General features: G+C 34.6%; 1 protein-coding gene across 1 annotated transcript in view; it reads left to right on the top strand.

Moving 5' to 3' along the window:
* Nucleotides 1-443: 443 nt before the first annotated feature.
* VWC2L (von Willebrand factor C domain containing 2 like) overlaps nt 444-16,805 on the top strand; it is a 151,965-nt gene continuing 135,603 nt past the window's right edge. The window contains exon 1 of the mRNA XM_068543789.1: nt 444-833. Coding sequence (XP_068399890.1) covers nt 444-833 — 390 coding nt within the window. The remainder of the gene's footprint in view (nt 834-16,805) is intronic.

The raw sequence follows: 16,805 nt of genomic DNA, 5'->3' as shown, positions 1-16,805 counted from the left end.
AGAATGTGAATTCAAATATTCTCAAGTTATTTGTAACTATTAGTAAGATCACCCTTTGAGTCTCGGTAAAACCACTTCTTATAATTTAGACAAAGCTAGACCTTTGAAATTCAGAAGGTAAATCTAAGCTGAAGATTCCTAGGTGAAATAAGTCCATAAAGGACAATTTTAATGCATATATGGCCAAGGATCAACCCTCCAAACTTCATAATAAAGTGTAGATAGTTGCATGAACTTAGTTGAGTTGAGGTCTTAGTAGCTTCCCAATAGATGTCAAATAAACATGTTAAGAGCATGGGTTTAAATGAATCTATATTCTCTTTATATATGTCAAATTATTCTTTTTAAATATTTATTTTTCAGCCTACCCCTCTTGTATTCTCATGGAAGGAGCTGAGTATATCTAATATTAGGAGAACATCCAGAACCCTTTGAGGAGGGGGATGGCTCTTCATATTCATGAAGCTTGCATACTTCTGTTGGTCATCCCCAGATTGGTCACCTCTGCTGCCATCAGTCATGAAGACTATCCTGCTGATGAAGGTGACCAGACTTCCAGTAATGACAATCTGATTTTTGATGACTATCGAGGGAAAGGGTGTGTGGATGACAGCGGCTTTGTATACAAGTTGGGAGAACGATTTTTCCCAGGGCATTCCAACTGTCCATGTGTCTGTGCTCTGGATGGACCTGTTTGTGACCAGCCAGAATGCCCTAAAATTCACCCAAAGTGTACTAAAGTGGAACACAATGGATGCTGTCCTGAGTGCAAAGAAGTGAAAAACTCTTGTGAATATCATGGGAAAAATTACAAAATCTTGGAGGAATTTAAGGTATGAGTTACCCTTTTTATTTATTGAATACTAACTTTTTACACCACATACTTAGATTACTACATTAAAATGACAGTTGGAAAAACACAGTTTTAAATTTCTCTTTGATTTACAAAAATATGACTCCAGTTAGCATAAGTACCAGTGTGGTCAACAAATAGGTAATTGGTTTGTTGATCAGTATCTGTAGGGTTTCACAATAACTTTTTCCTTCAGAAGTATTTGGAGCATGTTAGCATCTTTTATTTTTGCCCTTAAACATTTCTTTGGTGTTATAAGAAAATATGTTTTCTGAAGGAAACAACTTTGTTTAAAGGCTATGTGTCCATTAAGTTAATGTTTAAATTTTGTGAGCTTTTGGGTGGGTGTGTGTGTGGCTTATTAGCCTGTAGTTGGAGCCATTTAATTATAGTCTAGAATTATCTATTTAGTGTATGGAAATGCAAGTGCTACAGAGACACGCTTCTGAGCTGTGGTCTTTATATTAAGAATATACATTGGACTTACTTATTGTAGAGCATGGTCCCCATTCTGTTCTCTGCTCATTAGATTTTTTTTTTTTTACTTACAGGACCCCAGAGAGAACTGAATTTTTATCATAGTCCCTTGTAAAAGGTAGTTAAAAAAAAAAAAAAAAGACTAATTTTTCAGCCTTTCAGCCTCCATGGTACCATGGTATTTCTTAGTCTTTCTTTTATGCTTGTGTCATATTTTCAAGTAACTTGCAATTCACTTTTACCTCTTATTGGAGTCTCTTTTCTCTAATGGCTAGTTTTAATTAGTGTTTCCTACAGCCAGGTATGAACCCTTTAGGTATAAATTAATATATCAACGTGTCCTCAAATGTAATGGCAGTTTGTGCCTTGGAGTTTCTGTCATACTGATGGCTTGATATAAAGATTTTCATTTCACCTAACTAAGTTCTGTGACAAGGCGCTCAGAATCTTGTAGGCAAAAGAAGATATAGTTAGTTTTCAGTGAGACTGTTTATGTTTGAGAGAAGAAATGTTCAGTTATTAGCACTGACCCAGCTTCCTTCTTTACAAGAATCAAATGGTGGAAGAAGTCAATACGTGGAAAAAGGTTTTAACTGATCATGATCAGAGTACTTCCTGTGTATTGGCAATTCATTGCATTTGGTCTATTCCAAGTTATGGGCTCAAACCAGTTCTAATTTACCCAAGGAACCCGTTTATTTTAACTAGATTCCTCAGGACACGAGAGAAATTTTAATGATAATTATCATATTCAACTTTCTTACACATAAGTGTTATTCTAGACTTTTTTTTTCACGCATTATGATACTTTGTTGCACAATATTGAGAAGAGGCTTGAGAGTCTAGTAAAATTACCATTATTGACATCAAATAATAGTTGAGTATCATATATTTATTAATACCTTTCTGGTCTTTAACATATTGAACACATTTTGATATTAGCTACTTTTACTCTTAGGATAACAAAAGTAAATGCAAATACTCAACACGTGATTGACTCTAGACGTGGTTCTAGAATCATGTCACTCTCCTCTAACATACATATTTATCTAGAGTAGAATGCAAAAAGACATTTTAAGATAGCCTAGCCCAAACAAAAAGTACCCAAGATAAAATGTGAGATTATTACATATTGATTACCAAATTATATAAAAGAAGAAAAGATACTGACTGGTTTTTTTTAACTTAGCTCACCACTTAAAATGCTATAGTTTTCCCTGTTTTTATTAGATTTTATTTTATCTCAAAGGTAATAATAATTTTACCATGTCAAACAATAAAGACATATCAAGTTAGTAATTCCTTTACTCCAACTATCTGTCCCTGCTATAGTTAATATTTAATCTGTTGATATGCACAACTTTTTCCCTGACTTTCAATATCATTGGTTTTCAATCAATGTGATTTAAAAAAAGAAAACAGATGCCACTTTTTCACAAGGATTTAGTTTTAAGAGCTTTAGAGATCATTAATAAGAATGAAGAACTGAGACCAAGAAAGTTTGTTACCTGTCCAAAATTGTCAAGTTATTTAACCTATGTCTAAATACATTCAAACAAGAAAGCCTGTATCAAAGCACTCTAGAGTCAGAAAGACCTGGATTCATATCCCAAATTCATCACTTAGATGTAAGATTTTGGAAGGAGTCCTTAAATTTTGGAGCCACAGTAGCATTCGCTACAAAATGGCCATCATGATCATTACTTCTGATGGGAGGAGATGTTGGAAAGATTTTGTGAGATAATTTATATGAAGTTAGCAGTCTTGTGATGACTGGTACACAATAGATATTGAACAAATGGTTGTTTCACTCCTTCTAAACTCTAATGTCCAGGGATTTACTCTAAATTCTCCATTCCTCCATGTCTTCACCTACATTTTTATGACGGAAGCTCGATTTTAAAAGTCACTCAAGTGAAAGAATTCCAACACCTTTTTTTAAATGTTCTACTTATCTATGTGAACTATGTACGCCTAAGTAAATATCAGCCATCTGATTGTCTTCTAATTTAGTTTCTTGTCTCTTGTAAGCTGATCTTTAAAGCTGTATGCAACTTTCACATAATAATCTTGGCATGTTATTAAGAAGGTTGTACTACAAGATATTTTTACATGGTATATATATTCATCCAACAAGCATTTATTGGGCTTTTTGATATATAAGACACTGTAGGTGTACTGTACATACATTAGAAAGTAAGGCATCTAGAAGGCAAAATCTCCACCCACAAGGAAGGCATGAACAACGTGGAGAGAGAAGTGGGGAAAAAGGAAGTCTAAAGTGTGTGATTGTGAAGGTCAACACCAAGGGATTGTGGTGCCAGAAGCTTATCAACATGGTGTGAGGTTTGGTCAGACAAACTTTCTTTTTCTTCAGGATGGTCACAGATGAGCCTTAAAAAATTAAAATTTATCCAGGGAGATTAAAGTTCCAAAGAGGAAACTGCTTGAGCAAAATCAGAGATTGGGATGAATAAAATCTGCAAGGAGAGGAGGGAGATGAGAATAACAGGAAGATGGATCTTACTAAAATGCCATTATAAGGAGAGAGACATAAATTTGCCTAGCATTTTTGGAACGTGGAAAGAGGAACTTGAGTACTGGGCCAAAATATTTAGATTCAGTCTAAAGAATAACAAGGGACAAAATGCAGGTTCTTATACATAAAGATGACCTAGTTAAATATGTTTTTTAAAAAAAATGACTTTATAGCCAAGTATATAACTGAATAGAGGTGAAGAGATATTAATGGCTGGGGAGGTGGAGATGACCAGCATGCAAAGGACAAAAACATTCAGGGCAGTCTTGAGGATAAAAATCTAAATTCCCTAGTATAGTCTAGATTCTACACATCAACCTCTCCAAGCATCTCAAACTCTCAGTGACTTCTCTTCCCTGTGTGCTTGCACATGCTGTCCCACACTTTTTCACCATTTATACACACCTGTATAAGTCTTACTAGACTGCTTCAGAATTCCATTTAAATCTCATCTCAACTGCAAAGCCCTCTCTGACTGTCCTACTTCTGTATCCTGGGCTGCGTCTCACACCATTATAACAAGGACAATAATCATAGCCAGACACCATTAAGGCCGTTATATGTATTATAGCACATTTCATAATAACACTATGAGGTTACACTTTTATTAGCACTGTTTTACAGACAAGAAAACTGAAGCACCAAAGTGTAAGCAGCTTGCCCAACACCATATCTAAAGTAGAAGAACTAGGATTCAAACCCAGGCATCCTGGCTTCAGAATATAAACTCTTCACCACCTTTACCACCTCTGTCACACTGCAATAACATAAAGTGAAAGGACCTGTCTCTCCCACTGGACAGTGAACCCTTTGAGGCTAGGGACGGTGTTTTCTTTTTTCTCCTCTGTTCCCAACCCTAGCCCCATATAAACCACATAACAGGCATTTAATATATTTGGTGAACAAAATGAGTCAGGTTATAACTGAACACATAGAGTAAAACAAGTTCCTTTAAAATGCCTTCATTTCTTTCTGTTTATGTGTTGACCTCTCCATTTTAATTAGAGAAGCATTCAAGCTTCAGGTAAAGAGTGCTCTTTGGACCCCCAAAGATGACACGCATTGTTCATAAAGCACATATTTCCATACTGCTTCTACTTTCTACTCCTTCTCCCTACCCCTTCCTAACCAATACTCATCTTGGATTGCATCTCCATCCCAAGTGTTGTAATGACCATCCAGTGTTTTAGTTGTGTGGTCTCACTCTATACAGTTACAGAAACATACTGAAGTCCCTACTTCAGTCTTTTCTGATCACTAAATTTAAATGTAAATCACTATGTTGTACACCTGAAACTTATAACATTGTACATCAACTATACCGCAGTAAAAAATAAACATTTAGTGTGGTTAAAAAAAAAATTGATATACATGTGTCACCTGATGGAAAAAATAATGTTATTTATAAACGTTGGGGTTTTTTCAACACTTACTGATGCAAGCTTTGAAAATGGATTTCTCTCTACCCTTTTTGAGAACTCTAAATTTTCCAGTGTTCTGGTAATATTGTATTAAGTTAAAGGTCATTGTATAGTAGGTTTTCTCATCTTTCTTTTATGTGTACTCAGGCAAAATGACACTGGAACCTACTTTTTGAGAAATAAGAAGTATAAATAATAAATTACAATAGCATTTCCTACAGAAAAACTTGATTGGAAATGTAGGTTCTATCAGCTTTGGCTCTGTGATAACTATCTCATGCTGAATTTCTTAAATGGAGACATAATTTCTTATTTTGCTCAGTATTTTTATAACTCTCACTCAGCTAGAATTAGCCTTTTTGGATTTTTTTATACTTTAAAACTTGTAGTGTTTTAGTTTTATTTCAGACACTGACAGTTGATCAGGTTTCTGGTTTTTATTTTTAATAGGTTCAGTGTGGTTATTTTCTCATTTTGCACATTTTGTAAATATGTTGTTGCTTTTTAAAAAAAAAAAAAAAACATGTTTTCATGCTGTGGTAAGCTGCCTAGTTTTTGCCCTGAATTTTGGATTTAACATTTAAATCTTGAGGAAAGCAGCAAAGAGGACAGAAAATTAATCAGAGTATTCTGCCAAATCATCACACCCATAAAAAATGTCGATGCCAACTAAGGTTTAGAACTGACTTGCTCTTCAATGGGTACATTCACAGGAAGACAGGTTTCCCAACTTTCTCATTAATCTATGCCCCCATCATTAATGTCCAATTAACATTAATGGACATTAAATCTAACATTAAATCTGTAAAAGTGAGTAGAAAGGCTTTTTAAATTTAGGACTGGGAGTTTGTTTGTTTTTTATGTCTGTTTGTTTTAATACAGAGAAAGAATGGAAAGTAACACATTCTAGGAACTGATAACCAAATAGGTGAAAGAACAGGAAAACATGGGGGTCTGTAAAGAAATCTCAGTTGAGGGGACTAATAGTTAACACCTTGCAGAAATACAACTTATTGTACCCCACCCACTCATCTGCCATGGCACCAGTTTCTATGAGAGGCACAGAAACTAAGATGTTTGTACTAGGACAGAGGGGTACAGAATGCATCTTTCCAGAGGTATGAAGATTGTATGTATGTATGTATTTTAATGCCACCAAATGGAATCAAATGTGTTATGTCCTGCTGAAATATGAGAGGCAAGGCAGTGAAAGTTTCATCCTAACAACTGGAAGGGGTTTTTTTGTTTTATTTTTATTTTTTTATTTTTATTTTTTGACCCTCTGTATTTATTTTAATAACAGAGAAATGGGTGAATTTTAAGAATATGGGTGGGATTTTTAAAGATATTTTTCCCAAGAGAGGATATACAAGTTCTCAACAAATGATTAATGGAACAAACAGGGGCATTTGTAAGATTTCATCCAAAGAAAGTCCTAGAAAACATCATAATTTCATACAACAAAGATAATTGAGGTCTTTGTTGGGAGATTGAAAAGACTAATTCCACAATCACTGACTCTGCAAAATGCAGTTTTTGTTTTGTGGAACATGCTGTAGTTGTTAATATTGAAACTGCCTTTGAGTGAATTCAAGAATGGCTTCTCCTTTCAAGTAGCTACAAAATAACAGAGATTAAGTAATCTTAATCAGTAATGACAGTTGCTCCTCTGGAGCTCAGCCCTCAGCCTGTACAACAAACACGCTCAAAGTGGATAATTCTCAATGGGGGATGTCCATCTTTGTAAATAACTAGGGAGCCTCCGCTCAATTTGTATAATGTCTGACCAGTTTCAAAGATTAGAAGTCAATTTTGTTAAAACTTTATAAAGTTCCTCAAACCTTTCTCTTTCTTTTTATATTGTGCTCACTTAACATGTTTTAATTCTATAAAACTACATTAAATCTAGAAAAGAGACCAGATTGTTGAAATAATTTTTTAAAAGCCCCGATGAGAACTGGAAATGACCCTCAACACTTTTTAGAACGAGGGATTAGAATTGTAGGAATAAATGGCTTCCAAATTAACCCCTGAAGGATGAAATAGTCTGAAAAAGTCTCTTGCTTTAAATTTTAAGAGACTTGATGGTCAGCTGGCCCTTTGATTAGTTATATATAGACTCACCCACTGATTTTTATCACTGTCCTTCGTATGGCAAGATGCTGCCGTTAATGGTGATAACTGTGTGATAAGCATGACTACAGAGATTTGTGTATGGGCTTCTGTTCCCTGGGCACACCAGGAGATTGGTGTTTGATCTGAGGCCACATCTGAGATTTGCGGACCTTATCACTGCTAGTGACTACCTCACACTTGAGGTCAGTCATGAGCTGTGTGTAGACTTCGCTGTCCATTCCTTACTGACTCTCCAATACTGTGAGAAGATGAACCTGAAAAGAGAGTGACCTGGTAGTCTCCCCTCCAAACTTTAATTGTACAAGATTCTGAATATGTCAGAAATTTGCTTATTTTTAATTGTGGTTTTACTCACCAAAACACATAATTAGTCAATGGTGTGATACTAACAAGCATGTTTTCTTCTGTCTCTTATATCTTATTTCATAAATTAGGTCTACATATTTTATGCAAATTTTGTGTATTAATCTATAATCTATACAGTCTAAATTGAAATTGCTTCATACATGCGTTGTATGTGTATGTGTGTGAAATTTGAGGGAGCTGGGAAATGCTCTGACTTTAAGAAAATCTTTTTCTACTCCTCCTTATTCTCCCTGACAATATTTTTGTTTTGTTTTGTTTTCCTATAGCTTGATTTATATATCAGGCAGTGTGTTTTATGAAGGACAGCACAAGAAAAAACTATTGGTCTATTTTTTAGTTGTATTTTGTCAAGCTTTCAAGGAAGAGCTTGAAACAAATAACTAGAGGCGATGTGAAGTGATCAGTGGGTTTGCTTATCCCGGTGATCTTTCTCAAGCCTTAGTCATTACTAATTGGGGACTGGCTTATTTTAGAGTCTGTACTTTGGACTATTAATCACCACTGATTAGCATCAGTAATCTCAGTCTCACATATCACCAGTGTTGATTTCCTTGCTTCCAGCCTGCCATACAGCACATCACAATAAAGCCATCTTTGCAAGAATCTAATGACACCACGAAAAGAGTGAATAAAGTACTAAAGTGACAAAAAAATTCATTTATGTCCTGAAAAAGCTTTTAGATGATATTATTTTATGACTGTATAAATTTGTTTAAAGTGGATACAAATCCACTGAACACAACTCTTAATTTCCTCCCTATTATGTCATGAGACCATGAACAAAACTCAAATAATTTTAATCCTTCTATCTATAGGATGGATACAATAATGTCATCATATGTCTTATGAAGAATTAATAGTATTGGGAATTTGAAAATTAAAGTATTGCATATCAATTTATAATTAACAATTCTGACTGCTCAAAAGTTTGTGGTTTTTTTTTTTTTTTAATTAAACATTACTTGGTTGGGATTTTGAAATCATTTTGTTTTAATATTGACCCTTGATTATGATTGTTATTTCTTGGCATGGGATTGGATTTCTAGTATCTGAGTTTATACAAGTTCTATTTATAAAAGGCAAGCATTATGGGTTGTTTTTTTTTTTAAATCTAAGTCCTTCCTATTCTTAAGAGCTGACAACAGAATTTTGGATATGGAAAAGAACTTTGAACTTATTTTACAGATGATAAAACAAAGACCAACAGAAACTTAGTAAAAACACCACAACGGCTGGCATAGCTTACTATTTGCAAAGGCAATATAAATATATTTCTTTCCTGTGGTCTTTTATCTACATTTTAAGCCTTCAGGTTTAATGCTCACTTGCATCTTCCTTTCCAGTAAATACATTGGATGCAAACATTTATTTCATCCAATTGTCTATAGAAATGTGATATCAGGACCTAGCTCCATGACAACCCAGAGTTACAAGTAGACAAGAACAATAAAACATTGCCATATCTAAAATCTGTCTTTGACACAGATAGAGGACAATTTGCAAAAGGAGCCTAGGTTTACAAAGGCTCTAACAAAAAGAGGATCCTTTGTCTAAAAATGAAAAATTCTGTAATTAAACCAAACAATATAGGCCAAAATAAAATTATAATATATTAAACACTGCCTATTTATTTTCACGGAGACTACTTTATACTAGGAAGTAACAAAGGAACTAAATTAGCTGCTCTTGCCGTATAGTTGATTTTAGGAACTGAGGACCTGTGTTCTTGATTTTTTTCACTCTGCAAACTCCCACCTCTCACTACATGACAGGAATGGAGTATGAAAAATGGATGGAGTGTACAAAAATCTCTAGTTGCATGGCATTAGAACAAAAGGATATCCCTAAACTGGCATATGATCAGTATCATCTAAGGCAAGAATGCTGCAAAAATTCACATCCCTTGACCTCTCTCTCTTCAATGCCAACAGTGCCAACTGAAATTATTTAAATTTATATTTTTCTAAAGTTTCCCAGATTATTCTAATGATCAGCTGGAATTTTAGTAAGGATTTTTTATTTTTTTTCATGGTCAAGTAAATTTGAGAAATGATGCGTCCTTTACTATCTCTTGGAAATGTGCACTGCTTGAATGTATATATTAATATATACTAACAGTGCTTGAACATTTTTTAAAGCTTTGAGAGTCAGTATGTACACAGTTCAACAGCTAAGAGCTCAACAGTATGGTGAAAACTGTATTTTACAGTAGGTTCTACCACTTACCAGCTAAGTGACCCAGGCACACATTACTTTACCTCTTATGTCTTAGTGCAGACATCTCTAAAATAGAGATAATAGTAAAAACTACTTGGAACACAATAAGGGATTCATAAAAGTTACCTGACATTTTTACTACTATTACTACTTACCTGTATTTAAGTCCAGTATTTCACAGATTTATGTAACAGCAGAATACTTTTTCTCTGAACATCTATTAACATCTTAAAGTTCCTAAGCGTTCAATGAAACAGTTTAAGAAGTATTTTGTTAATGACCAAGATCATCCTTTATTCCTTTATCTGACTCTGATGGGCAGTTAATGATAAAAATCTATATATCTCAGCTTATCTTTTATTGCCTGGTCCTTTTTAAAGTTTCCAAAATTGCAGTTAATGTGGTTATTTACGGTAATTTATTAATTTGTGTTACATAAAACAATTTAAATGGACAATGACTTATTCAAAATAATAATGATGATGCCAGTTACATATATAACCAAAAATCTAAGACAGGGATCAGCACACTACAATCCATTAGCCAAATTCAGCTCACCACCTGTTTTTATAAGTACAGTTTTATTGGAAAATAGCAATGCTTATTCATTATGTATTGTGCATAGTGGCTTTCAGGCTGCAATCCAGCCCTGAGTAATTGCTCCAGAGATTATATGACCCAAATAGGTCAAAAATATTTACTGTCTGGTTTTCTGTAGAAAAAGTTTGCCAACTTCTGATCTAGGATCAAATTCTTCTTCTTCCCTCCCTTTCTACTTCCCTCAAATTGTACTTTCATGTAACCCGCATTCTTCAAAGTTACAAAGTCTTTGGGTACTGTTAGGTATAGGTTTTACTTCATTTGTAGGTGGTCTCGGGGATGTCTTTCCACGTGTGTAAATCTTCAAAGGCATCTAAATTTGCCTATTTTAAGTGTATTATACATACTTAACAGCAGACGTGTTAAGTCTCTTTGCACATTTGTCTCCAAGGAGTATGGCTTTGCTCTTTGCATTGATGTATAATAATTTAATAACTTTCCACTTACTGAGAATTCTCGGATGAAATAGATAAGCAAAGATGATAAAAATGTCATATTTTGATATCCCATCTGCTCTCCTTTGACAGTGTGACAAGTAGGTATTTTTCATTTAGTGTAATATAATAGATATATTTCTTATTATATTAATAAATGAAAATATGTATATTGTCTGCTCACTTATTAAGTTCACTAACATCTTTTCAAGTCAACTTATATAATCCATGGTTTGATTCCATTAGATGTCCTAAGTGTCTCTGACATGTAGAGAGGCGATAGGTCTTGGTGGTGGGTGTACAAAAATGTATAAGACCCTCAAGGTACGCCTAGTCTATCAAAATGAATAACACAGGTACCACTAATAGCAGATGGCGTGGGCTGATTGCTCTAGGAACTCATATGAAGAAAGAAATAATTCAGTCTGAAGAGCTTAGGAAGATCCTAGGAGTGAGGATTTCAGTGCACTGAAAACATCTTAGACAAAACAGGAAAATTGGCAAAAGTCAATGGAAAGCACGTTCAGAGAAAAGTGAGTTAACCCAAGTGGCCAGAGCAGAGGGTGTAGAGAAGATACAAAGTGAGAGATAAGAGAGAGAAGGGAGTGTGGCACCCGCTCACAATGTGGATGCCAGGTTCAGGAGCTTGGGGCAAAGCCTGGACCAAGTAGAAAATTACCAAATGGCTTGAGTCAGGGAGGTGACACAACCAGATTTGTGCCTGAGGGAAATACAAATAATTGTTGACAATTTTATGAAATATTTTGCATCTTTGTTCCTTCATTGAATGATTTACTTCTAAGATATTTTTATTCTCATGTTATAAACAAGAAGGGACGCTTCTGACTCTAATTCTAATGCTCCATTACACCTGCCCAGATTCCATGAGTATACTATGGACATTATGAAAGAAATGTGATAGAGATGGCTTATTTTTCATTTGAGTGTGCACATCCTATATTCTGAAATACCTGTTCAATTATAACTCTGAAATATTTCATGTTAAGTCTCATATCTTTCTGACGGAAATGTAGTACACTGCTAACATGAAAATTAGCAAATTAGGAAATTTGAAAATTAGGAAATTCTTTGCCTGCTCCATGTTTTACATGGCTCAATTGGCTTCACTTTAAAAACTCCCATGGCAATAAAGAAGGTTGCATCTAAGGTGCATTACTATTTATTTAAAAAAAAAAACAAAAAAAACCAAAAAACCGGGCTTCCCTGGTGGCGCAGTGGTTGAGAATCTGCCTGCTAATGCAGGGGACATGGGTTCGAGCCCTGGTCTGGGGAGATCCCACATGCCGCGGAGCAGCTGGGCCCGTGAGCCACAATTACTGAGCCTGCGTGTCTGGAGCCTGTGCTCCGCAACAAGAGAGGCCGCGATAGTGAGAGGCCCGCGCACCGCGATGAAGAGTGGCCCCCGCTTGCCGCAACTAGAGAAAGCCCTCGCACAGAAACGAAGACCCAACATAGCCATAAATTAAAAATAAATAAATAAATAAATAAATAAAAATTAAAAAAAAAAAAAAACCTACATTCTGAATGCAGTAAGGATTGACCAGGAATATTGCAAATATTGCAAATTTAGTTATTGTTTTCATTTTAAATTTCTGCATCAGGAAAACACAAATTAAAAGCAACAACAAAGAAAACGTGGGCCTTGAAAGTGCTTTTTCGCAGCCTTAGAAATACCACAGTCATTGTAGAAACTCCCAGTGGTTACCAAATTCAGTCCTATTTCTGTATGAGGAGAGGACAGCCCAGCTCCCTGAAACTCCACTTATTTTCACTGTATGTTAAATAGGACAGAGAAAAAATTAAAATTGTTCAGTCTAACTTTAATTTTTTTCCCAACATTAAAAATAAAAGTCTGCTGAAATAGCAAACCTTTGACTGCTGAGATTTAGAAAGCTTCCTTAGGGAGAAACAGGACAATCACAGAGAATTTTCCTTTTGTTAATGAGACTCTAGGCCTTTCACATTGAAAGTAGAAGATACTTTAATCAGGACTCCAAAAAATGAGAGCTCAAGTTACCCTGTTGCAAGTCTGTTTTTGGCAAGACTCTGATTAAAGATAGAAGTTTCATCACTGTAAATAAGAATCTAATAAACTATCGAAAAAATGTTGTCCAATGTCATTCTTAGTCTAAACACAATCTGAGTGCAAACATTGCTACATTTTAGAGATGCAACACAGATTGCTCTCAAAACTAAAATATATATTCTTTACAAACTTAATATCTCAAATAATTCGTATTGGAAATGATTATGTGATGATGTAATAAAAATAATTTATGATCAATATACTTTTTGAGAAATACACAGCCACTGAAAATGAACAAAGGGAAATTAAAATTAAAAAAAAAAACAAAAAAACACTGGTCAAGTTGAAAGCTCTGATGACAATGACAGTCATTTACCCAATGCTGCATAATTTACAAGCTCCTTCAAATATTACATTATTTCCTTTTTGTCTCATAAGAATCCAATGAGGAAAATTAGAGCTCCCTTAATATTATGTTATTATTAACTCCATCTTACAAATAAGAAAACCCAGTGTCAAGTGGGTTTAAATAACCTGTCCAAGGTAATACAGCAGTGTTTGATGGCAGGACTTGAGCTCCAAACGTGCCTACTCCACATTTTCCAATAGCTGAATTCCATTGGGCCTTTCAGCCCAGTGGAATTGGGCTGAATTCCATTGGTCCGTAGCACTAACAATTTTTATACATGGCTACAAAGTTTTGACTGCTTCTGCTTTACTTGCACAAAAGATACACACTAAAGTCAGAAAGTTTATCAAGAAATTACTCAAGATTTTTTCAATTTCAATATTGTAATTTTCGATTACAATATTCTTTCATATTATTGCCCATAAGCCATCCCAATCTATTTTTGTGGAATAAGGTGTAAGCTATGAATTAAGCATCAAATAGTGTAGTATAAAATATAGTAGGAAATTGCTGTTTGGACTTAAAATGAAAATATTTCAATATTAGCAATTATAAAGCACTTTATTAATTTTTAATTACTCTCTATTTATAACATGGAAAAGAATATTACTAGTAAATGGAAAATGAAGAAAAGATTTGTTAAGTAATAATCTGATTGGCATTCCCAATACAAATGGATTTTTGTATAGGTGTGCCTATAACTCCCATCCCGCAGACCCTGAAAAGCTGTGAACTCAGTATCATCCACGCAAGGCTAGAAGGCTAGAGTTTATGGCCCTCTCTGTTATCACCTTCGCTCAGTGTTTCCTGTAGAATAGAACTGATTGTATTTGTCTCTTACGTGAACTTTCACATTGTAGAATTCTCACGGTGATGTATTCTCCCCCACCCACACATGACCTTATTTTAATGCTGTTGTAGATGATAGGCTTTTAACTGATATCAACAGTTGTCCTTCACAGTGTCAACAGGAAAGTTTTGAAGTTATACAGTTGCTCACTTTTCCCTTGTTGCATAAATGTGTAATAAATGGAACATCCTTAGCATGGAGACATACAGGCTCTACTTGAAATATTCAGTTCCTTGTCAAAGACCTTTGTACTAAAAGCAATTGTCAATCCAGAGTATCAGTGAAGAACTAGAGACTGCTGCTTTTCTAGGCTATTTCACAAGTATAGGTGTGATATCAGTACTTTATCAAAATCTTTATCTTGAATCTGCTAGCCTTTGTCTACACCTTTGGGTTCTCCTTTGAAGATCTTAGAGGCAACTAAAACATCCTTTATTTTCCTCTTAAATACACACTGATATTTCTTCTTAAGTGTGCATTTGCCTACTTAAAACAATACATCTGTGATTGCAACTGAAGAGTGGTTTTTGCTTACCTTCTCCTTAGCTATATTTTATTTTTCTCTATGCTGGTCTTCATTTTTCAGAAAAAGCTATGTTTTATTGTCATAAAACTCCTTGAAAATACTCAGATTAAAAAAATGGTTCTATATACCATCAGTTTATCAGAATAGGCAATATATAATTGTAGAGTTGCCTATCCTTAAAACAAATGCCAAAATATATTTAAATAATTTTTAGAAGAAAATATTTTAGAGAAAAAAAAACCCATTAATAGAATGTCATTGTTGTGTTGCAACTATAATTATGAGTTTTCGAGAATGAGTAAACTTTCCGTACTTGACAATAATTTTAGACTGGTTATTTCATCAACTGTTTTTGCAATATTCGTGTGTTTTACATTAGCTCAGAGTAAATGCAAATGAGTAGAAGGATTAAATTTAATAATTCTGTCTTCCATTATAATAGTAGCATCAGTTATTCTTATAAATAATCAATTGATTTAAAAACTCAAAACTTATTTTTATAGACATCTAGATTATCACTCTTGCTATTTATTGAGGGAAGGCTAGCTATGGAGTTCATCTTAGTATACCTTATATACATTATTTTGTGTAAATACACATTTAATAAATATGCTGAATAAATAACTTTTAAAATTTGTATCATTTCTGAATTTTAGTTTATTACCTACCTAGTTTACTGTATCTACATGGGCAAAGCTATGTGCATGCACTCTTTACAATTGCTTGACTAAAATGTTTGTGTTTTCAACAAGCATGAAGTAGTTTTTGACAGACACCATAGAAATAACATTCCAGCATATATTATCAAAATACCAACTTCTCATAAAGAATATCTACTACTTAACTTGTTACTCAAATGATACAATCATACACATCTGCTGACCAATGGAGGTGATTATAAAAAAAAAAATCTATGTATCTGTTTTTTTATTTGCTTCAGCAGTATTGAAATTCATAAAGAAGTTCCAGCTCTACATCCATAAATTGATTAGACTTAAAACCTCAGTGTTTCAAATATGCTCCAATCAATAGGACAGATCACTGAAGAGGTCACCGCAATCCCATTAGACATAGGACAATGGGGAGCATTTTAATCAGTGACACAATGGGTCTTATTTCAGATGATTGTGAATTTTGGTTAAAATCCATTGGACCCATTGATTATTAGGTGACATCCGCCACATGCAAGTTACTGGCTACAGGATTGGCAGTGGATGTTAAATACTCTTGTACTCTGTAATTTAATGTATATTTTAATGAACTGAACAGTGAGATTTCTGACAGGCATCAGCAACTTTGAAACAGAGTCTTCTAAATTTCTCATAGAGTCTGAAAGTAATGAGATTTGTTCCACAAAGTGATGAAATTTATGCCATAAATTATCTCTAAGAGAAGAGTGCTTCTTAAAGCAGAAACATTTCCTTGGTAGAGATCAGATTTAAAATAGTTGTTTAATAAGAAGTTTTTGGAAAAGCAGTCTGTGCTATGTTCTCTCTGAAAATTTTTGCCCGTTATCAAAGAAATGGAGTGCCACGTGGGTCCAAGGCCCACTATCACTTGGACAGAAGGAAAGCCATCGATATAGTTACTGTGCTAAAACTTGGCACTTAGAATATATCCTATTAATAAAGATGCAGACATAGAGAATGGACTTGAGGACATGGGGAGGGGGCAGGGTAAGCTGGGATGAAGTGAGAGAGTGGCATGGACATATATACACTCCCAAATGTAAAATAGATAGCTAGTGGGAAGCAGCCGCATAGCACAGGGAGATCAGCGCGGTGCTATGTGACCACCTAGAGGGGTGGGATAGGGAGGGTGGGAGGGAGGGAGACGCAAGAGGGAGGGGATATGGGGATATATGTATACGTATAGCTGATTCACTTTGTTATACAGCAGAAGGTAACACACCATTGTAAAGCAATTATAC

Source organism: Eschrichtius robustus, chromosome 5 (genome assembly GCF_028021215.1).
Source record: "Eschrichtius robustus isolate mEscRob2 chromosome 5, mEscRob2.pri, whole genome shotgun sequence".
NCBI lineage: Eukaryota > Metazoa > Chordata > Mammalia > Artiodactyla > Eschrichtiidae > Eschrichtius > Eschrichtius robustus.
This window is presented reverse-complemented; position numbering and strand designations above follow the sequence as displayed.